The sequence below is a fragment of the Oryctolagus cuniculus genome, chromosome 5, assembly GCF_964237555.1.
Source record: "Oryctolagus cuniculus chromosome 5, mOryCun1.1, whole genome shotgun sequence".
Classification (NCBI taxonomy): Eukaryota; Metazoa; Chordata; class Mammalia; order Lagomorpha; family Leporidae; genus Oryctolagus; species Oryctolagus cuniculus.
In genome coordinates this window covers 52,170,411-52,185,561 of record NC_091436.1, presented here as the reverse complement: position 1 = coordinate 52,185,561, position 15,151 = coordinate 52,170,411, and the positions used below count along the sequence as shown (strand labels likewise).

At 39.8% G+C, this 15,151-nt stretch overlaps 1 protein-coding gene across 7 annotated transcripts in view; it reads left to right on the top strand.

The window, feature by feature from the left end:
• Positions 1-15,151, top strand: part of SLC35F1 (solute carrier family 35 member F1) — a 632,790-nt gene that overhangs the window by 438,336 nt on the left and 179,303 nt on the right. For all 7 annotated transcript variants that reach the window (XM_051854382.2, XM_051854383.2, XM_070073671.1 and 4 more), the window contains one exon: positions 5,243-5,418. In XM_051854382.2, coding sequence (XP_051710342.1) covers positions 5,247-5,418 — 172 coding nt within the window. In that variant the 5' untranslated portion in view covers positions 5,243-5,246. The remainder of the gene's footprint in view (positions 1-5,242; positions 5,419-15,151) is intronic.

Sequence of the window (15,151 nt, the reverse complement as noted above, 5' to 3'; positions counted from 1 at the left end):
AAGAATTCAATGGAGGCAAGATGATAGGACCGAAGAATGGTCAGTCCACTGTCACCATTAATGTATTTAAAGGTTATTAAAATTTTTATTTAGTTATTTATTTACTTATTTTTGTTTTATGATGCTAATAACTAGCTCAGATATGATGACTGCAAATAGCTACAACATCTAGTTGCATGCAGTTGAGAAAGTACTAATGAGCTAATCTGATCAAAAATTCCTTTTGCACATCTTGTTCATTAGCATAACCGATAAAATCATAATTTACATTCTCTATCCAATCACACCAGCGACAGCTGAATGGCATGCCACTAATTAAAAGCAAAAATTGAATACAGCAGATTTGCTATTTTGTTCAGCTAAAGAAACAAGAATAGGCTTTTATCAACCTCTTGTTGAAAGGCACACGTAACAGATAACCTTGGTGGAAGGGTTTTCACCAGAGACTCAGTCTGGCAAGATGTTTTATCTTTATCTTCTCCAGAATATTTCTGGAAACCAGCCACTTAGGTTTCTAGCACTATACTCTCTGCACTGTATGAGAGCAAGAGCCATTTTGGGGGTGGGGAAGCAGCATAATGGTAGAATAGCATATTAATTAAGAAGCTAGGATTTGGAATAGTATAACCTAATTTCCATCCAAACTCTTTCCTTATTTGCTTTGTAGCCTTGGTCTGGTTACTTAACCTCTGTAAGTATCTTTTTAATTATCTATAAAGTGGAACAAAATATCTGCCTGATAAGATTATTCTGAGATTAAATAAAATGGTACATTTAACTTAAGCCCAGGACTTGCCACATTGTAAGAACATATTAAGTAGGAATTATTATTGTTATGTCACCTCAACTGGCTCCATTTTGTACTAAGTTGTTTGGGAACCTTGCTCCAAAATCTTGGTTTGATAGATCCCTAGCAACAAAGACTGTACCTTATTCATCTTTGCATGTGGAGTGTATGGCTTAGAGAACACTAGTTTACAGAATATGGGCATATATACAAAAGAAAACTTATTTTTTGTAAACAATATCATTTTATGGCTTGATTTTGTTCAGGGAAAGCATAATATGTTGCCAAGGTTTTGAATACCATGTAGGAATCGACACATCACAGCATTAACTTTCACTTATTTTCCCAAAGGGATACACTGTACACAGCATTCTCCAAGAGATATCCTCTGTACCAGGAGCTACTCTCTGACATACTTGGCTTAACTCTGCCCATTTCTATTCCCCTTGGACTGTCCATTATTATGCAAATAATCATCAAGACTGACCCAGTGATAGGATAATCATGAATCTACTCTAAATGAATTTAAAAACCATTTGGACACTACTATTTAATTGGTTTTATTATTGTATTACATGGTGGCTAAACTTCAAAAGTTCTTTGGATTCTGAAGGAGGTACCTTTCTCCTAAGGGAGGAGAGAACTTCCACTTTGACTATGACCCTGTCGGAATAAGATCGAAGTCAGCGAAGTCAAAAGGCTTCCATAGCCTTGGCAACTCGTGACTAGAGCTTAGGGAGATTACTGACGCCATAAACAAGAGTGTCAAATTGTTAAGTCAACAACAGGAGTCAGTGTGTACTTACTCCTCATGTGGGATCTGTCCTTAATGTGTTGTCCAATGTGAAGTAATGCTATAACTAGCACTGAAACAGTATTTTACACTTTGTGTTTCTGTGTGGGTGCAGACTGATGGAATCTTAATATATACTAAATCGATCTTCTGTCTATAAAGAGAATTGAAAATGAATCTTGATGTGAATGGAATGGGAGAGGGAGCGGGAGATGGGAGGGGTGCGAGTGGGAGGGAAATTATGGGGGGGGGGGAGCCATTGTAATCCATAAACTGTACTTTGGAAACATATTTACTAAATAAAAGTTTTTAAAAAAGTTATTTGGATTCTTCAAAATTCTTCAAGCTCAACATCTTTTATTTTTCACCGATTCCTATCAGCTTATCACTATACACTATTCCCCAGTGAAATGCTCTGTTCTCTTGGTTTCCATGGCACCAATATTGCTCTGATATTCTCCTCTTAACCAACACTGGTCTTTTAAGGGCTGGTAATGACTATAAATCACCTCTTGTCAATCTTGCTTCCTCTGAATAACATTAAATAATAAAGGTGTTTCCTGGGGCTGGCACTGTGGTGTAGCGGGTAAAGCAGCCGCCTGCAGTGCCGGCATCCCACATGGGCACTGGTTGCTCCACTTCCAACCAGCTCTCTGTTATGGCCTGGGAAAGCCATGGAAGATAGCCCAAATCCTTGAGCCCCTGCACCTGTGTGGGAGACCAGGAGGAAGTTCCTGGCTCCTGGCTTAGGTCTGCATAGCTCCGGCCAATCTCTAACTCTGTGTCTCTGTAACTCTGCCTTTCAAATAAATAAATTTTTTAAAAAAATAAAATAAAGGTGTTTCCTTAAAAAGTGTATCTATTGTCTTGGTTTCTTTGACACAAACAACTACCCTGGACATCTTCACTCTCTAACCACTTCCGATTCCAGTCATCTGATTCTTTTTCCTCTCCCAACTGCAATCTTGGGATTCCCCAAGGATTATCCCCAAAGCCCTCTTTTTTTCTCTCCTACCCTAGATTCCTTGGTGATATTACACATTCCAGAACTTTAACCAACTCTTTCATGAGTACAGTTTCCACATAAGTATCTCCTTATTGCTGACTCTGCCCAACTCTGATCTTGTGTTCCTAATGCTGCTGGATCATTTGGAAGTTCATCTGGTGGCGCAAGTTCAATATACCTGAAGCATCAGCTTTCTTCTAAAATTAACTAATCATGACTTTGTCAGTTGATCACTTTTCTCTTGAGTAGCCTTGAGTTAGTCTCTTAACATCCTTGAGTTAGTTCTGGTGCTTGTCTCTACCTCTATGTTTTTTTTTTTTAATCACCCTTTTGTTACAAAAATCTGCCTACACCTACCTCTGTATTGTTTCAGAATCCTTCCACTCTCTATGTCTCCTGAATGATATTGCCCAACTGTAGATAGAATGCAGGACATTGTGCAGACTTCATAGCCTGGCAGAGGCAAAAGAGGCATAAAAGCAGCAATTACAATGCAGTGAAAGAGAAGTAATAAAGGTGATGTGTCCCAGGGAAGAGACAGTAGGGAACATATGAGCCAAATCTTGAAAGATGAATAGGAGTCAGCCTGACAAAGGAACAATGAACGTTCTAGAAATAATAACATGTGCAAAGGAATGCAGGAAAAGAAGACCGTGACTCGTTGTTGAAGTGCAAGTGGGTCTCTGCCTGCAGCTCTGGCTTCACAGAGGAATAACGGGGGGGGGGGGGGGGGGGGGTGAAGGTGCAGAGATGGTAAGAGTAGAGGGAGTGCATTCAGGAAATTATTTGCTCTATAGCTGTGTACCAAACTACTGTAAAACCTCAGGCCTTAAATGAACATCACTGATTGTTTTTCACAGTTCTCCAGTTGGGTTGCAATCTCAGTATGATTCTTCTGTGCTCCATGAGGCGTGGGTTGGCATAGCTTGACTTCGGCAGAAGGATCCAAAGTCCTCACTGACATGACTGGCACTTTAGCTCAGGCAATGACTAGACTTCTCTTTCTCTTTCCACACGATCTCTCAATATTCAACAGTCTGCTTCCAGTTTCTTTACATGGAAATTCTATCATAAGAGGTAAAAAATGAGAGCTGCACAGTTTCTTATGGCTTCAGCCCAGAGGTCACATGATGTTCCTTCCCTCACCTTCTGTTGGTCAAAACAAGCCCTCCTTGGCTTCCAGAGAACGAAAACTAGATCCCACCTCCCTTTAGGGGGAGCAGAATGAATGTTGAAAAGGCTGTTGTCTTTGCAGATGGTCTACCATGGGCCTTACAGATCACTGCATCCTGTTGTAGGAGTTCAGGCAGCAAACTGATATTTTAAACTTATGTTTAAAAATATGCCTTTGAGGGGCTGGTGCTGTGCCTTGGTGGGTGGGGCCAACTCTGCCTTTCAAATAAATAAAAAAATCTTTAAAAAAGTATGTCTTTGACTCTTGTATACAGGTTGAATTCAGTGGTCAGGGGAAAGAGATCAACCTTTGAAAAGTGTCCTCCATGATAGCATAAACCTTGCCATAAGTTTTCCTCCTCATGGAAATAGATGGACTTAATATATTGGGCCTGATAATTTTCTTTTTTCGAGGCAAAGTACCCCCAAAGTACTGTCCAGGGCTCTGTTCTGCTTCCAGAAAAATGGATTCATGTTAGCCATGGGGGAAGAAATGCTTATAACATTGCAAATCCTCTGCCTAAAATGTTTTGGTTTAAAAGTACTAAGTGCTTGCTTATTTTCTATTGCTATTTCTATAAATAAACCAGGAGAATCAGAAGAGACATTCAAGGCAGGTAGAAATCTGCTTTGTATTTCCAAGGGCTTCTCCTATGTCAAAATGTGTGTGTGTGTGTATGCGTGTGTATGTGTGAGACTGTACAGTGAGTGTAGACATTTTATTTCTATGAAAGATGAATGCCTTAATTCTTGCTTATAGCCTTCACTGCATGTTCTACAGGAGCAGTGGCTATGAAAAAGCCCCAGAAAATGCATAATCTGAAAGCTTTCATTACACCATCATAGTACTGAAGCCTCTTTCTGAGCACCAATTTTAATGTGTAGGCCAAGGCAATTATAACTTGGCCAAAAGAGAGGCCAGTGCTTAGAGATCTAATGCTTATTAAAACTTCCTGCAGCTAACTGAGTTCCAGGGTCTGGCAGGAGGCTGCCCTTTTTAGTTTTCAGGAGTTCCTAGAGCCCTTTCACCTGTATGATTCCAGCTCCAGGATTTCAATGTATTGGTACAAAATCCTGAAATATGGTCCCTCCTAGACAATGTTCAGCTACTCTCTGGGCATCACCAAACACCTGGTTAACGCTAAGTGAGCATCAAAATGATGGGTGTCAGTATGTTTATTTCCCCCTGACAGGTCCAGAGTGCAGTCCAGAAGCCAACTTTCTTTGGAGATATTTTGTCTCAAATTCCAGTTTTGCCACTTCCTAGTAATGTGACTATGATAATTACTTTAAGCACTGGTTCCCACCACTGTAAATTCTCAGTAATAATTGCATCCTCCTCGTAGGATTATTGTGATGGACTTAAAGGACATGTATTTAGAGCACTTACTCCAGTGTTCAGGAGGAGTGCTGAATACATTTTAACTATTATTGTTTTAATGACTTCCTGCTGATCTTTGCTGTGTTTCTCTCTATTTCTCAGGGAGATGTTAATCTCTGTGGCTCTGGGCCAGGTGTTATCCCTTCTTATTTGTGGAATTGGCTTGACCAGCAAGTACCTAGCAGAAGATTTCCATGCCAACACACCAGTCTTCCAGAGTTTCCTCAATTACATCCTTCTTTTCTTGGTGTATACTACCACACTGGCTGTCAGACAAGGTAAGCTTGCAAATGCATCAAGGATGATGAGTCGCAACTATATCATTTTTTTCACTTATGTCAGTAATACAATTCAAAACTCCAAATCTCACTTTTCTATTTTTCAGTAATACAGCAAACAATATGAATGAATAGATCACAAAGAAACATAAATTGTATAAATTCGGTGGAATGTAAGAAATGCAGGTATACACAGAAATGTACAGTTTCCCAATATTTGAATTCCTCTTAACATTCCTTGTACTTCTCAATGAATCTAAATACCAGCTGTCTTGGAACCTGGAACAGGTCCAATTGCAGCTATCCTACATAATACCAGTTCTGAGACATACAAGGGAATTGCAAACAAACATATGTTATTTGGGAAAGTGACAAAAAGAAAGATAAAATTGTAAACACAGTAATTCTGGTAACAACACATGGAAGGTTAAGAAGACTACCATAAGTGGTCAAGTGGAATATTAAATTATTTTAAGTAAAAATAAGGAGATAAAAAAAAAAAAAAGGCCTCTAAGTGTCAGTGTGAGCAAAACTTTTCTAAGGGGCTGTTGCAGTTGAAAGAACTCAGGAAAACCCCTGGAGGGCATGCTTTATATATGTGCTGCCGAAGCGAGCACTGGAGGGCATGCTTTATAACCTTGTAATTATATCACTGGTATAAAAGCTTTCATATGTGACTCAGAAGTAGCCAATAATTTTCCCCTAAACTAGCTGTTGACAATAAAATATGCATTGAAAAATAATCATTAATACATTGGAAGACTATTATACAACTTAATAACAAATAAGCTGTTTATATAAATGTTAATAGTGACACTTTTTTAAAGACCTTTTTAGCTGTAATTTTTATATTTCCTTATTTGGATTCTTTTTTTTTTTTTTCTTTTTCTTTTTTTTTTTTTATTTTTTTGACAGGCAGAGTGGACAGTGAGAGAGAGAGACAGAGAGAAAGGTCTTCCTTTGCCGTTGGTTCACCCTCCAATGGCCGCCGCGGCTGGCGCGCTGCGGCCGGCGCACCGCGCTGATCCGATGGCAGGAGCCAGGAGCCAGGTGCTTTTCCTGGTCTCCCATGGGGTGCAGGGTCCAAGCACTTGGGCCATCCTCCACTGCACTCCCGGGCCACAGCAGAGAGCTGGCCTGGAAGAGAGGCAACCGGGACAGAATCCGGCGCCCCGACCGGGACTAGAACCTGGTGTGCCGGCGCCGCTAGGCGGAGGATTAGCCTAGTGAGCCGCGGCGCCGGCCCCTTATTTGGATTCTAATCATTGAATCTTAGCTGTATAGACTCTGCATGATTTGGAAGCTAATAATTTTGAATTGTATGAATGTGTTATCTAACAGTTATCCCCACCATTTCATCCTTGGTGTCCCAAACCAACACAGGACTCCTCAAGAATGGAAATGGAAGTAGTATATAATGGGAAAAGTACTTATGATATACTGTTAACATGAAGAATGTTTAACTTGGCCATATCAGAAAGAGGGAACTGAATCAAGCTTAATAAGAGCTTGGATCAATATTAAAAGAATAAAACTATTCAGGAGTATAATTGATTAATAAGTTTAAGTTCAGAACACCTTTGCAATACCCTAATATTATTATAGAAATGTTATGTGAGAGTGATAAGTTTATCTGCCTTACTGGATTTTTAGATCCAAAAGGTCTACACTAAGTGAATTGTAGTGAGTCTTTGGTTTCTTGTCCAGCTTGCTTTCTAGAAGTCCTGAGATTTAATGAAACCTACATCAGAAAAAAAAAACTAAGCCATTCTGAAAGAGAACTTAAAAAATTTAAGGTAGAGACCAGAAAACATGGAACACTAAATGTAGAAAAAGAGCCAAAGTTAATGATAATGCTACCACATACCGAGCCTTCATAATGTGCCAGCCACTCTCTTTTATTCATTCAGTTCAAGGAAATAGTTATTGTTTTCCAAAATTTTATAAATGAGGAAAGCAAGGCTCAAATGGCCCCTAGAACCTACTCACAGATAGGATTAAGGAGTGATGAAAACACCTGGAGCCTAGGCTGTGAGGGCTGTGCACCTGCAGGGCCCACCCTTTGTCTCCATGTTCATTTCAAGGGAGATCACAGGAGGGCAGAGAGACTCTTTCAAACACAAGGAAAAAAATTTATCCTGAATTTCAAAACCCCCGAATAAAAAAACCAGCCCTGGAGTATTAAGTCTAAAGAGATACAGTAGTATAGTCAGGAGCCTGTCATACACAAATTAGGGAGAAGGTGAGTGAGTGGGCAGGAAGAAAAATGAAAAGTGACCCCAAACTAGGAGCAGCAAGATATTTGGAGGCTCATTGGAAAGGGAAGGCTAAAAAGCCTGAGGAAATTCTGTTGATCTCAGTTGCTGATAGAATTTCTAAAAGGCTCTATAGAGATGTTACCATTGCCTCAGATTATCACCAAATTTGCTGGCGTGTCTATAGTTGGATGTTTACTCAGAGTGTTTATTTGTTTTAAGCTTCATCTTTAGAGGTTTGAATAGGCTGGCATTAAGCTCACATCTGGAAATCAACATAATAATTACATCACTCTTGCATAGGCTAATTCAATCCTGTGATCTGGAAACATCCTCATCTTTTCATTTAGGCACCTCAAGATTTAGGGGGAATTGGACAACAGAAAAAGAGTCTTGTGTACACAGGGGAAGATCTTTTATGGCCACAATTTCACCTCCCTTCCCAGAGCACTACGAGGGGTGCATGTTCTGAAAGGCACTGGTCTTCCTACCTCTCTGAGCAGTCATCACCTACCCTGCTAGGCACCCAGATGAATTTCATGCCACCTTGGGACACATCACAGCAAGAAGTTAGACATCAGAATATATTTTTAAACAAATCTCTCTTTATAATTTCACTCATACAGTTTCTAAAAATTTATGATTGTCACACTTAAACACAATGTGATAAATGAAAGAAGCACTTTAAAAGCATTAGTGATGATGTTATTACAAAAACCCTGCCAAAATTTGACTTCAAAGTTAAACTGAATTCTCCTTATCAAATTTGCATTGGGCCAACGATCAAAGGCTGAAGGAACAGGTTCTAGTATAAGATCCAGTATGAACTGAAGCTTTGAACTTGCCCTTGAATATTGATTTGTACAAAAATTTGAGTATCATACTCTTAAATTTTTTTATCTATTGAACAAATTTTAAGTCTAGTTTTTTTCATGGTTGGAACTAGCTTTTCTTACAGATGGTTCTAAAATTCAAAAAATTGTTACTGTTCACAGAAAAGGCTTCAGTAATTCAACTTTGTAGAAAGAGGTGTATTTCAAAATGTAGTTGACATTATATTGTTTGAGAAATTAGATGCAATTTAGAAAGCTATTACTTCAATAGTTTAATTGTAACCCCTTTAAGAAGTTATTCAGGAGATTAAAATATACCCATTGAAATGCTTCTAAAACCCCAAACAATTTATTTAGTCCATACAAAGTATGACTTTAGGAATATCAAGAATATACAGTGAAGCTTCCAAAAACATATGGATTTTTCTAGGAAGTTCTACTCTTTACCTGCAATCCCCACTTTCCTCATCAATGAGTAATTTGTTGGTGGAAAATGAAAGAGTAGATGCAGAAAGTAAAAAGGAAAGGCTTTTAGTCCTTGTTTTCTTCCTCAAGTCATGAATGGAGTCACAAAGGACAGCCTGAAGAGGATCAGAAGTTTCTGCCTCTTTTCATATACAAGCCCTGGAAAAAATAAGTTGTCACCACCACTGAGCATTATTAGAGTAACAAACAACATTAGTATTCTTGGAGACTGGTTCTGCAGGTTTTGCTTTTTCACTGAGAAGTATTTTTATAAGCTCTTCCAATTTTGAATAAAAGACAAGCTCCCAGCTAAAAGCAACCTAATGAGTATGGCATGTATTTTGCTTCCAAGTGAATTCTTGAAACATAAACATGAAGTATTTATTGAATCATTTATATATTTCCTTATGTGAATGTAAAAATAAAACACATCTCTAACAGTATAAATGGAGCACTCAGAAATATCACCTTGTAGAATTATTTTCATTTTTTTCAAAAGCAGAATACCTAAAAGTGGATCGCGTGTCTTATGCTTCAAGAGAAGTGTTCTCATTTTGAACATTAAATTTCAGAAGATGGAAATCCTAGAGGTCCAAGTTCAAATTTCAGTTCTGAGTATGGAAGAAACGGAGTCAGTTGGGTTTTGTAAGGACTCACCACCTGCCAGTCCCTTCTTACCACCATCCTCCTCTTGCCACCTGCAGCTCTGAAGTAGTTCAAACGAAATGAGAGAAATATCTAAAAACAACAGCTTTGTCTATGCACAGTAGCTGGTTGTAACTCATGTCCAATGGTCCCCAGCCTTTTAAATGAATGTGTCACAGAAGGTGCCAAAAAGGATTTCTCCCTTTTTGTTTTTGTTTGAGAAAGCAAGGCGGGTCTGCAGATTAGTGGTGGCTAAGGAAGCGTTAATGGGAAGGTAATAATTGCCTCTTCCAAATCAGGGGCAGGCTTCATATTTGTTCTCTTTGGAAATATGACACTTCTTACATACAATTAGAGACTCTCTATTACCAATATGACAAGATTTAGAATATTTATGTAATGAGAAGAAATATAGGACTTCATACGAACTAAGTCTTGGAAACTTCACGGTCTGTCACATACTAAGAGTCACCTGCAGCTCTCCCCTCCCTGGTTCTGTGGTTACTGCTCTGCTTCTGTAAATCTTTGGCCTTGTCTTCATTTAATGCTTACTGTAGTCAGTGAAAATCACAGACTAGAACAGTAAACAAAATTATACCAGGATCTAGGATTTTCTGCTCTGCTCTCACAGCCCAGATCCAAATTCCCTGGATAACCTTGACTGAACCCCTGAAGAGCAAGGATTGTCCGTGGCTTGGCAGAATAAGAAAGCACTTGGTGAATATAAATACTGAATTATAACTCCTCTGGGAGCCGTGGAGGAAATATTGCTGTCAGTTACTGAAGTCTGGTGAGGTAGTATTCATTGGACACTCTTAAAAAAGTTCCCCTTGTGGGAATTACATGGCAAACCTCCATTTCTGTTCCTTGTCAGGTCACATTTATTTTTATTCTTAAATATGATTGGAGGGCTTTAGCCCCCATAGCATAGAAAGATTGTACCTCAGGGATTTCTGAAATGAAATGAATCCTTGGTAGCTGCTCCACAGGAGGAACATAAGCAGCAGTTCATGTTGTCAGGGAAAGAAGAGGAGCAGGTTTGGGGTTGGCGGTGTGTGTGTGTGTGTGTGTGTGTGTGTATACACACTGGAAATTTGGTGGAGAAACTCACAAGAGTAAATCAGAACACACTTTTAGCAAACTCTCTTCAAGTAGGTAGAGTAACCAGAAGTCTCATCAATTGCTGGTGGGAGTGCAAAATGGTAACACCACTTTGGAAAAGAGCTTAGCATTTTCTTACAAAGTTAAACCCACACTTGCAATACAATACAGCAACTGCAGTCCTCTCAGAGAAATGTAGACACGATGTCCACACAAAGAACTGTATGTAAATATCCTTTGCAGCTTTGTTCATAATTGCCAAAAACCCAAGTGTCTATCAGCTTATGAAAGGATAAACAAGTTGCACTAAATTCACATAATGGAGTACCACTCATTAATAAAACCGAATGAGCTCCTGAAACTTGCAATGATACAGATTAATCCCAAAATCTTCCATTAAGTGTAAGAAGCCAGACGCCAGACATAAGAACTTACACATCATTTAACTACATACTGCAGAGTTGTCTGATGTTCTGAAAAAGGCAACATTGTCAGGACAGAAAATGAATCAGTGGTTGCCACAGCCTGGTGCTGGGGAAGAAGACTAATTGCAAAAGGGCACAAAGGAACTTTTGGGACAATGGCAATATTTTGTGTATCTTAATTACTGTAGAGGTTATGTGTCTACATATATTTGCTGAAAGTCTTCAAACTACACACTTTTTTTTGAAGATTTATTTATTTGAAAATCAGAGTTAACAGAAAGTGGAGAGGCAGAAAGAGAGAGAGAGTGGTTTTCTATCCTCTGGTTCACTCCCCAATTGGCTGCAACGTCTGGAGCTGCACTGATCCGAAGCCAGGAGTCAGGAGCTTCTTCCAGGTCTCCCACGCCGGTGCAGGGGCCCAAGGACTTGGGCCATCTTCTACTGCTTTCCCAGCAGAGAGCTGGATCAGAAGTGGAGCAGCCGGGTCTCAAACCAGTGATCATATGGAATGCTGGCGCTTTAGGCCAGGGCATTAACCGGCTGCACCACAGCACTGGCCCCCAAACTGTACACTTAATAGTGGTGAGTTTAATTGTATCTAAAATATATTTCATTGTACCTGACCAAAAGGGAAAAAAAGAAAGAAAATTAATTAACTATCAACAGTAACAATATGCTTACCTTGATGGAATAATACAGTAGCTTTCCCCCTCAGCCAAGGATGGATATTAAGAAGCACAAGTACACCTTCCCACTTCATTGTCACTTCTTGTTAGACTACAACTGTAATTACACTTTCCTAAATTACGTATCTACACCAAGGAACTTGCTAGTGTTGCAAGATCTATCTGGTTTATAATCCATCAAACAATGCAAAATATGCACATTCTATACATATGTGATACTTACAGGTGAAACCACTCCAAATTGAGTCTCCCACAGTCTTAACCAAACTTATGGTATCCAAGAGTGCATATCCTGTGTGTGCTAAACTACAGGAATCTCGAATAGAGTGATAGCTTGCAGAGAACTCTCAGCATCACTTAGAGCGATACATGACTTTTAGATTGAAAGAAATTGACATGAATATGCAAGACCATGTTCTCCTCTTAATGAATCCTCATATAAACAAGCACACTTCCTCTCTCTTTATACAAGAGACGCTCCTTCCCTCATTCCCCCATGCTAAATACGTCACTAATGGATTCTCTTCTGGTTGTTTCATTCTAGACAGCCTATAAACTGGGGGAAAGGGATGGTCTTCCTGTTTAATCTGGAATCCATGTTGACTGTTAATTCCAGAAATCTTTAAGTATTCATCTGTCCATGCTGAGAGCTGGCATAGAACAATATGCATTCCTGGCATACAGCTCCAATGTTCATGTGGGAGATTGAAGGGTGGTTACAAGATGATAACTGTATTGCCTGAAGCAGATAAGTCCCCTTCTGCCAAAATGGTGCTTTGTATGTAATTAGTGTAAAAATTCAGAGGAATGGAGTTTATCCTTACAATCATCTTTCTCATTAAAAAAGAATCATAATGGAAGAACTGAGCAGTCCCTGCAGTGAATTGAATTGCTTTCCCTAAATTTTCATTAAATCAAAGACTCAGCAGTTAGCCGTCTTGCATTCTGCTGCATGAGATTTACACGGGGGGAAATGAACCAAATAATTTTTTTCTATAAAGATTGTACCTACGTTCTGATGGTCTTTAGATCATAATTGCCTACCCTTGATTTTTTTTTAATGTTTGTTGCATTGGTTTCCGTTTCTGAGATTTTAAGGACTAGGATGGAAAATCATGTAACTCACCAAATTAAATCAAATGTGTTTGTTATTTGCAAATAGATGTGTTCTATTGCAAGTTGGAGTGCCTGGGCCTCTTCAGTGACCTATACAAGGGAAAACATAAAGGAGACAACTTCCAAATGAAAAAAAAAAATGTGTCCGAGGCTCATATTTCTGCCATTTTTAAAACTTGTTTTACTGTTTTGTTTCTTCTTTCTAAGAAATAGTACAGGCCGGCGCCACGGCTCACCGGCACACCGGGTTCTAGTCCTGGCCGGGGTGCCAGATTCTGTCCCGGTTGCCCCTCTTCCAGGCCAGCTCTCTGCTGTGGCCCGGGAGTGCAGTGGAGGATGGCCCAGGTTCTTGGGCCCTGCACCCCATGGGAGACCAGGATAAGTACCTGGCTCCTGCCATCAGATCAGCGCAGTGCGCCGGCCGCGGTGGCCATTGGCGGGTGACCCAATGGCAAAGGAAGACCTTTCTCTCTCTCTCTCTCTCTCTCACTGTCCACTCTGCCTGTCAAAAAATAAAAAATAAATAAAAGAAAAAGAAAAAAAGAAAAAAAAGTTAGTAACTAAAAAAAAAAAGAAGAAAAGAAATAGTACAAATATCACTTCTCTTTACACCTAACTGCCTAGACATAGCTGGGAAAATGTCTGTCTTTCAAAATCACATTTAGGAGGGACCAGCGTTGTGGCGTAGCGGGTAAAGCCACTGCCTGCAGTGCCAGCATCCCACATGGGCCCGGTTCGAGTCCCGGCTGCTCCACTTCCAATCCAGCTCTCTGCTGTGGCCTGGGAAAGCAGTGGAAGATGGCCCCCAAGTCCTTGGGCCTCTGCACCTACATGGGAGACCCAGAAAAAGCTCCCAGCTCCTGGCTTCAGATGGGCCCAGCTCTAGCCGCTGTGACCAATTGGGGAGTGAACCGACCAGTTGGGGAGTGACCTCTCTCTCTCTCCGCCTCTCCTCTCTCTCTGTAATTCCGACTTTCAAATAAAATAAAAAAAAAAAAAAAAAAATCACATTTAGGAATTATCATGTAAGCCCGTTAAATTAAAATACAATTGTAAACAATTAGGGTCTAGACTTTTTCTGTGCTTCAATTCTATCAAAATTCAAGAGCCATTGAGTCATTGTGGTTGATTTCCATAATGTGTCCATGCTGGATTTCCTCATTTTATAGTTCAGGATAATAAAAGTAACTGCCTGTGGTTTGATGTGGACTGAAAGAGGTGATGTTGCAAAACTCTTAGCACAGTATCAGGCATACCAAAAATATCAATGAATACTATGTGCCATCACGAGCATTAGATTTGCTTAGTAAATATTGATTCTTTTCCACAGCCAGTAATTTTATGCATGTAACCCTTATTTTGAATAAATTCTGCCACAAGGCCTCTGAAATTCAATAGCTGTATTCCAACACTTATGTTCCTCTCCTTGTATCTCTGGATGTCAGAGTAAGCATTGGTGTTTCATAGAGAGATAAAAAATAAGAGACATTTTAGATATTTTACTGTAGTGGCCAAACTGAGAGAACTCACTGATAAAATTGTTATGCCAGCATATGACTACTTATAACATGCACAAACCCAAATCTTTTTTTCTGGGGTGAGAGTGAACTCTTTCTGCCTCAGAAACCCAAGGCCAAGGAAATAATAGGCCCAACAGAAGGAGCTGTCCTTAGTCTTTTTAGGCATAACTGCACCCAGGTGGTCCATGCTGTGAGAAATCAGGAAGTGGAAGGGAGGGGTGGCCAAAGGAAGGAATTGAAAAAACAAGTCCCCTGGGCCCCTGCTTGTCCCAGATAAGTGAGTATTTTATTTTAGAGCTTTGATTAGGACTGCAAAATGTTAAGGCAGAATTACTTTCTACCCTATGTCTTCCCCCAGTCTATGTGTCTGGGTGTTTACTATCTCTTCTGTTTCCTCTCTTCATCTCAGCCTTCTCCTTCCCACACAGACTTAACAGACAAAAAGGGGGAAAGGGAAAGAAAAACATCCCCATGCCCTTGGCTGAGGCAGGACCTTTAGAAATCTAGGCATTGCAGAGAAGATCCCGTCAGTTTAAGCTCTGACTGCAAATAACTACTCCAAGATACTAGTATTTATTCAAGAAAGGCTCAGAGCACAAGGATACCACTGAAAATAAAGCATGTTGTAAGCAACCTTGATCACTTTCTTTCTCTTCTGCCACACACACACACACACACACATAATGC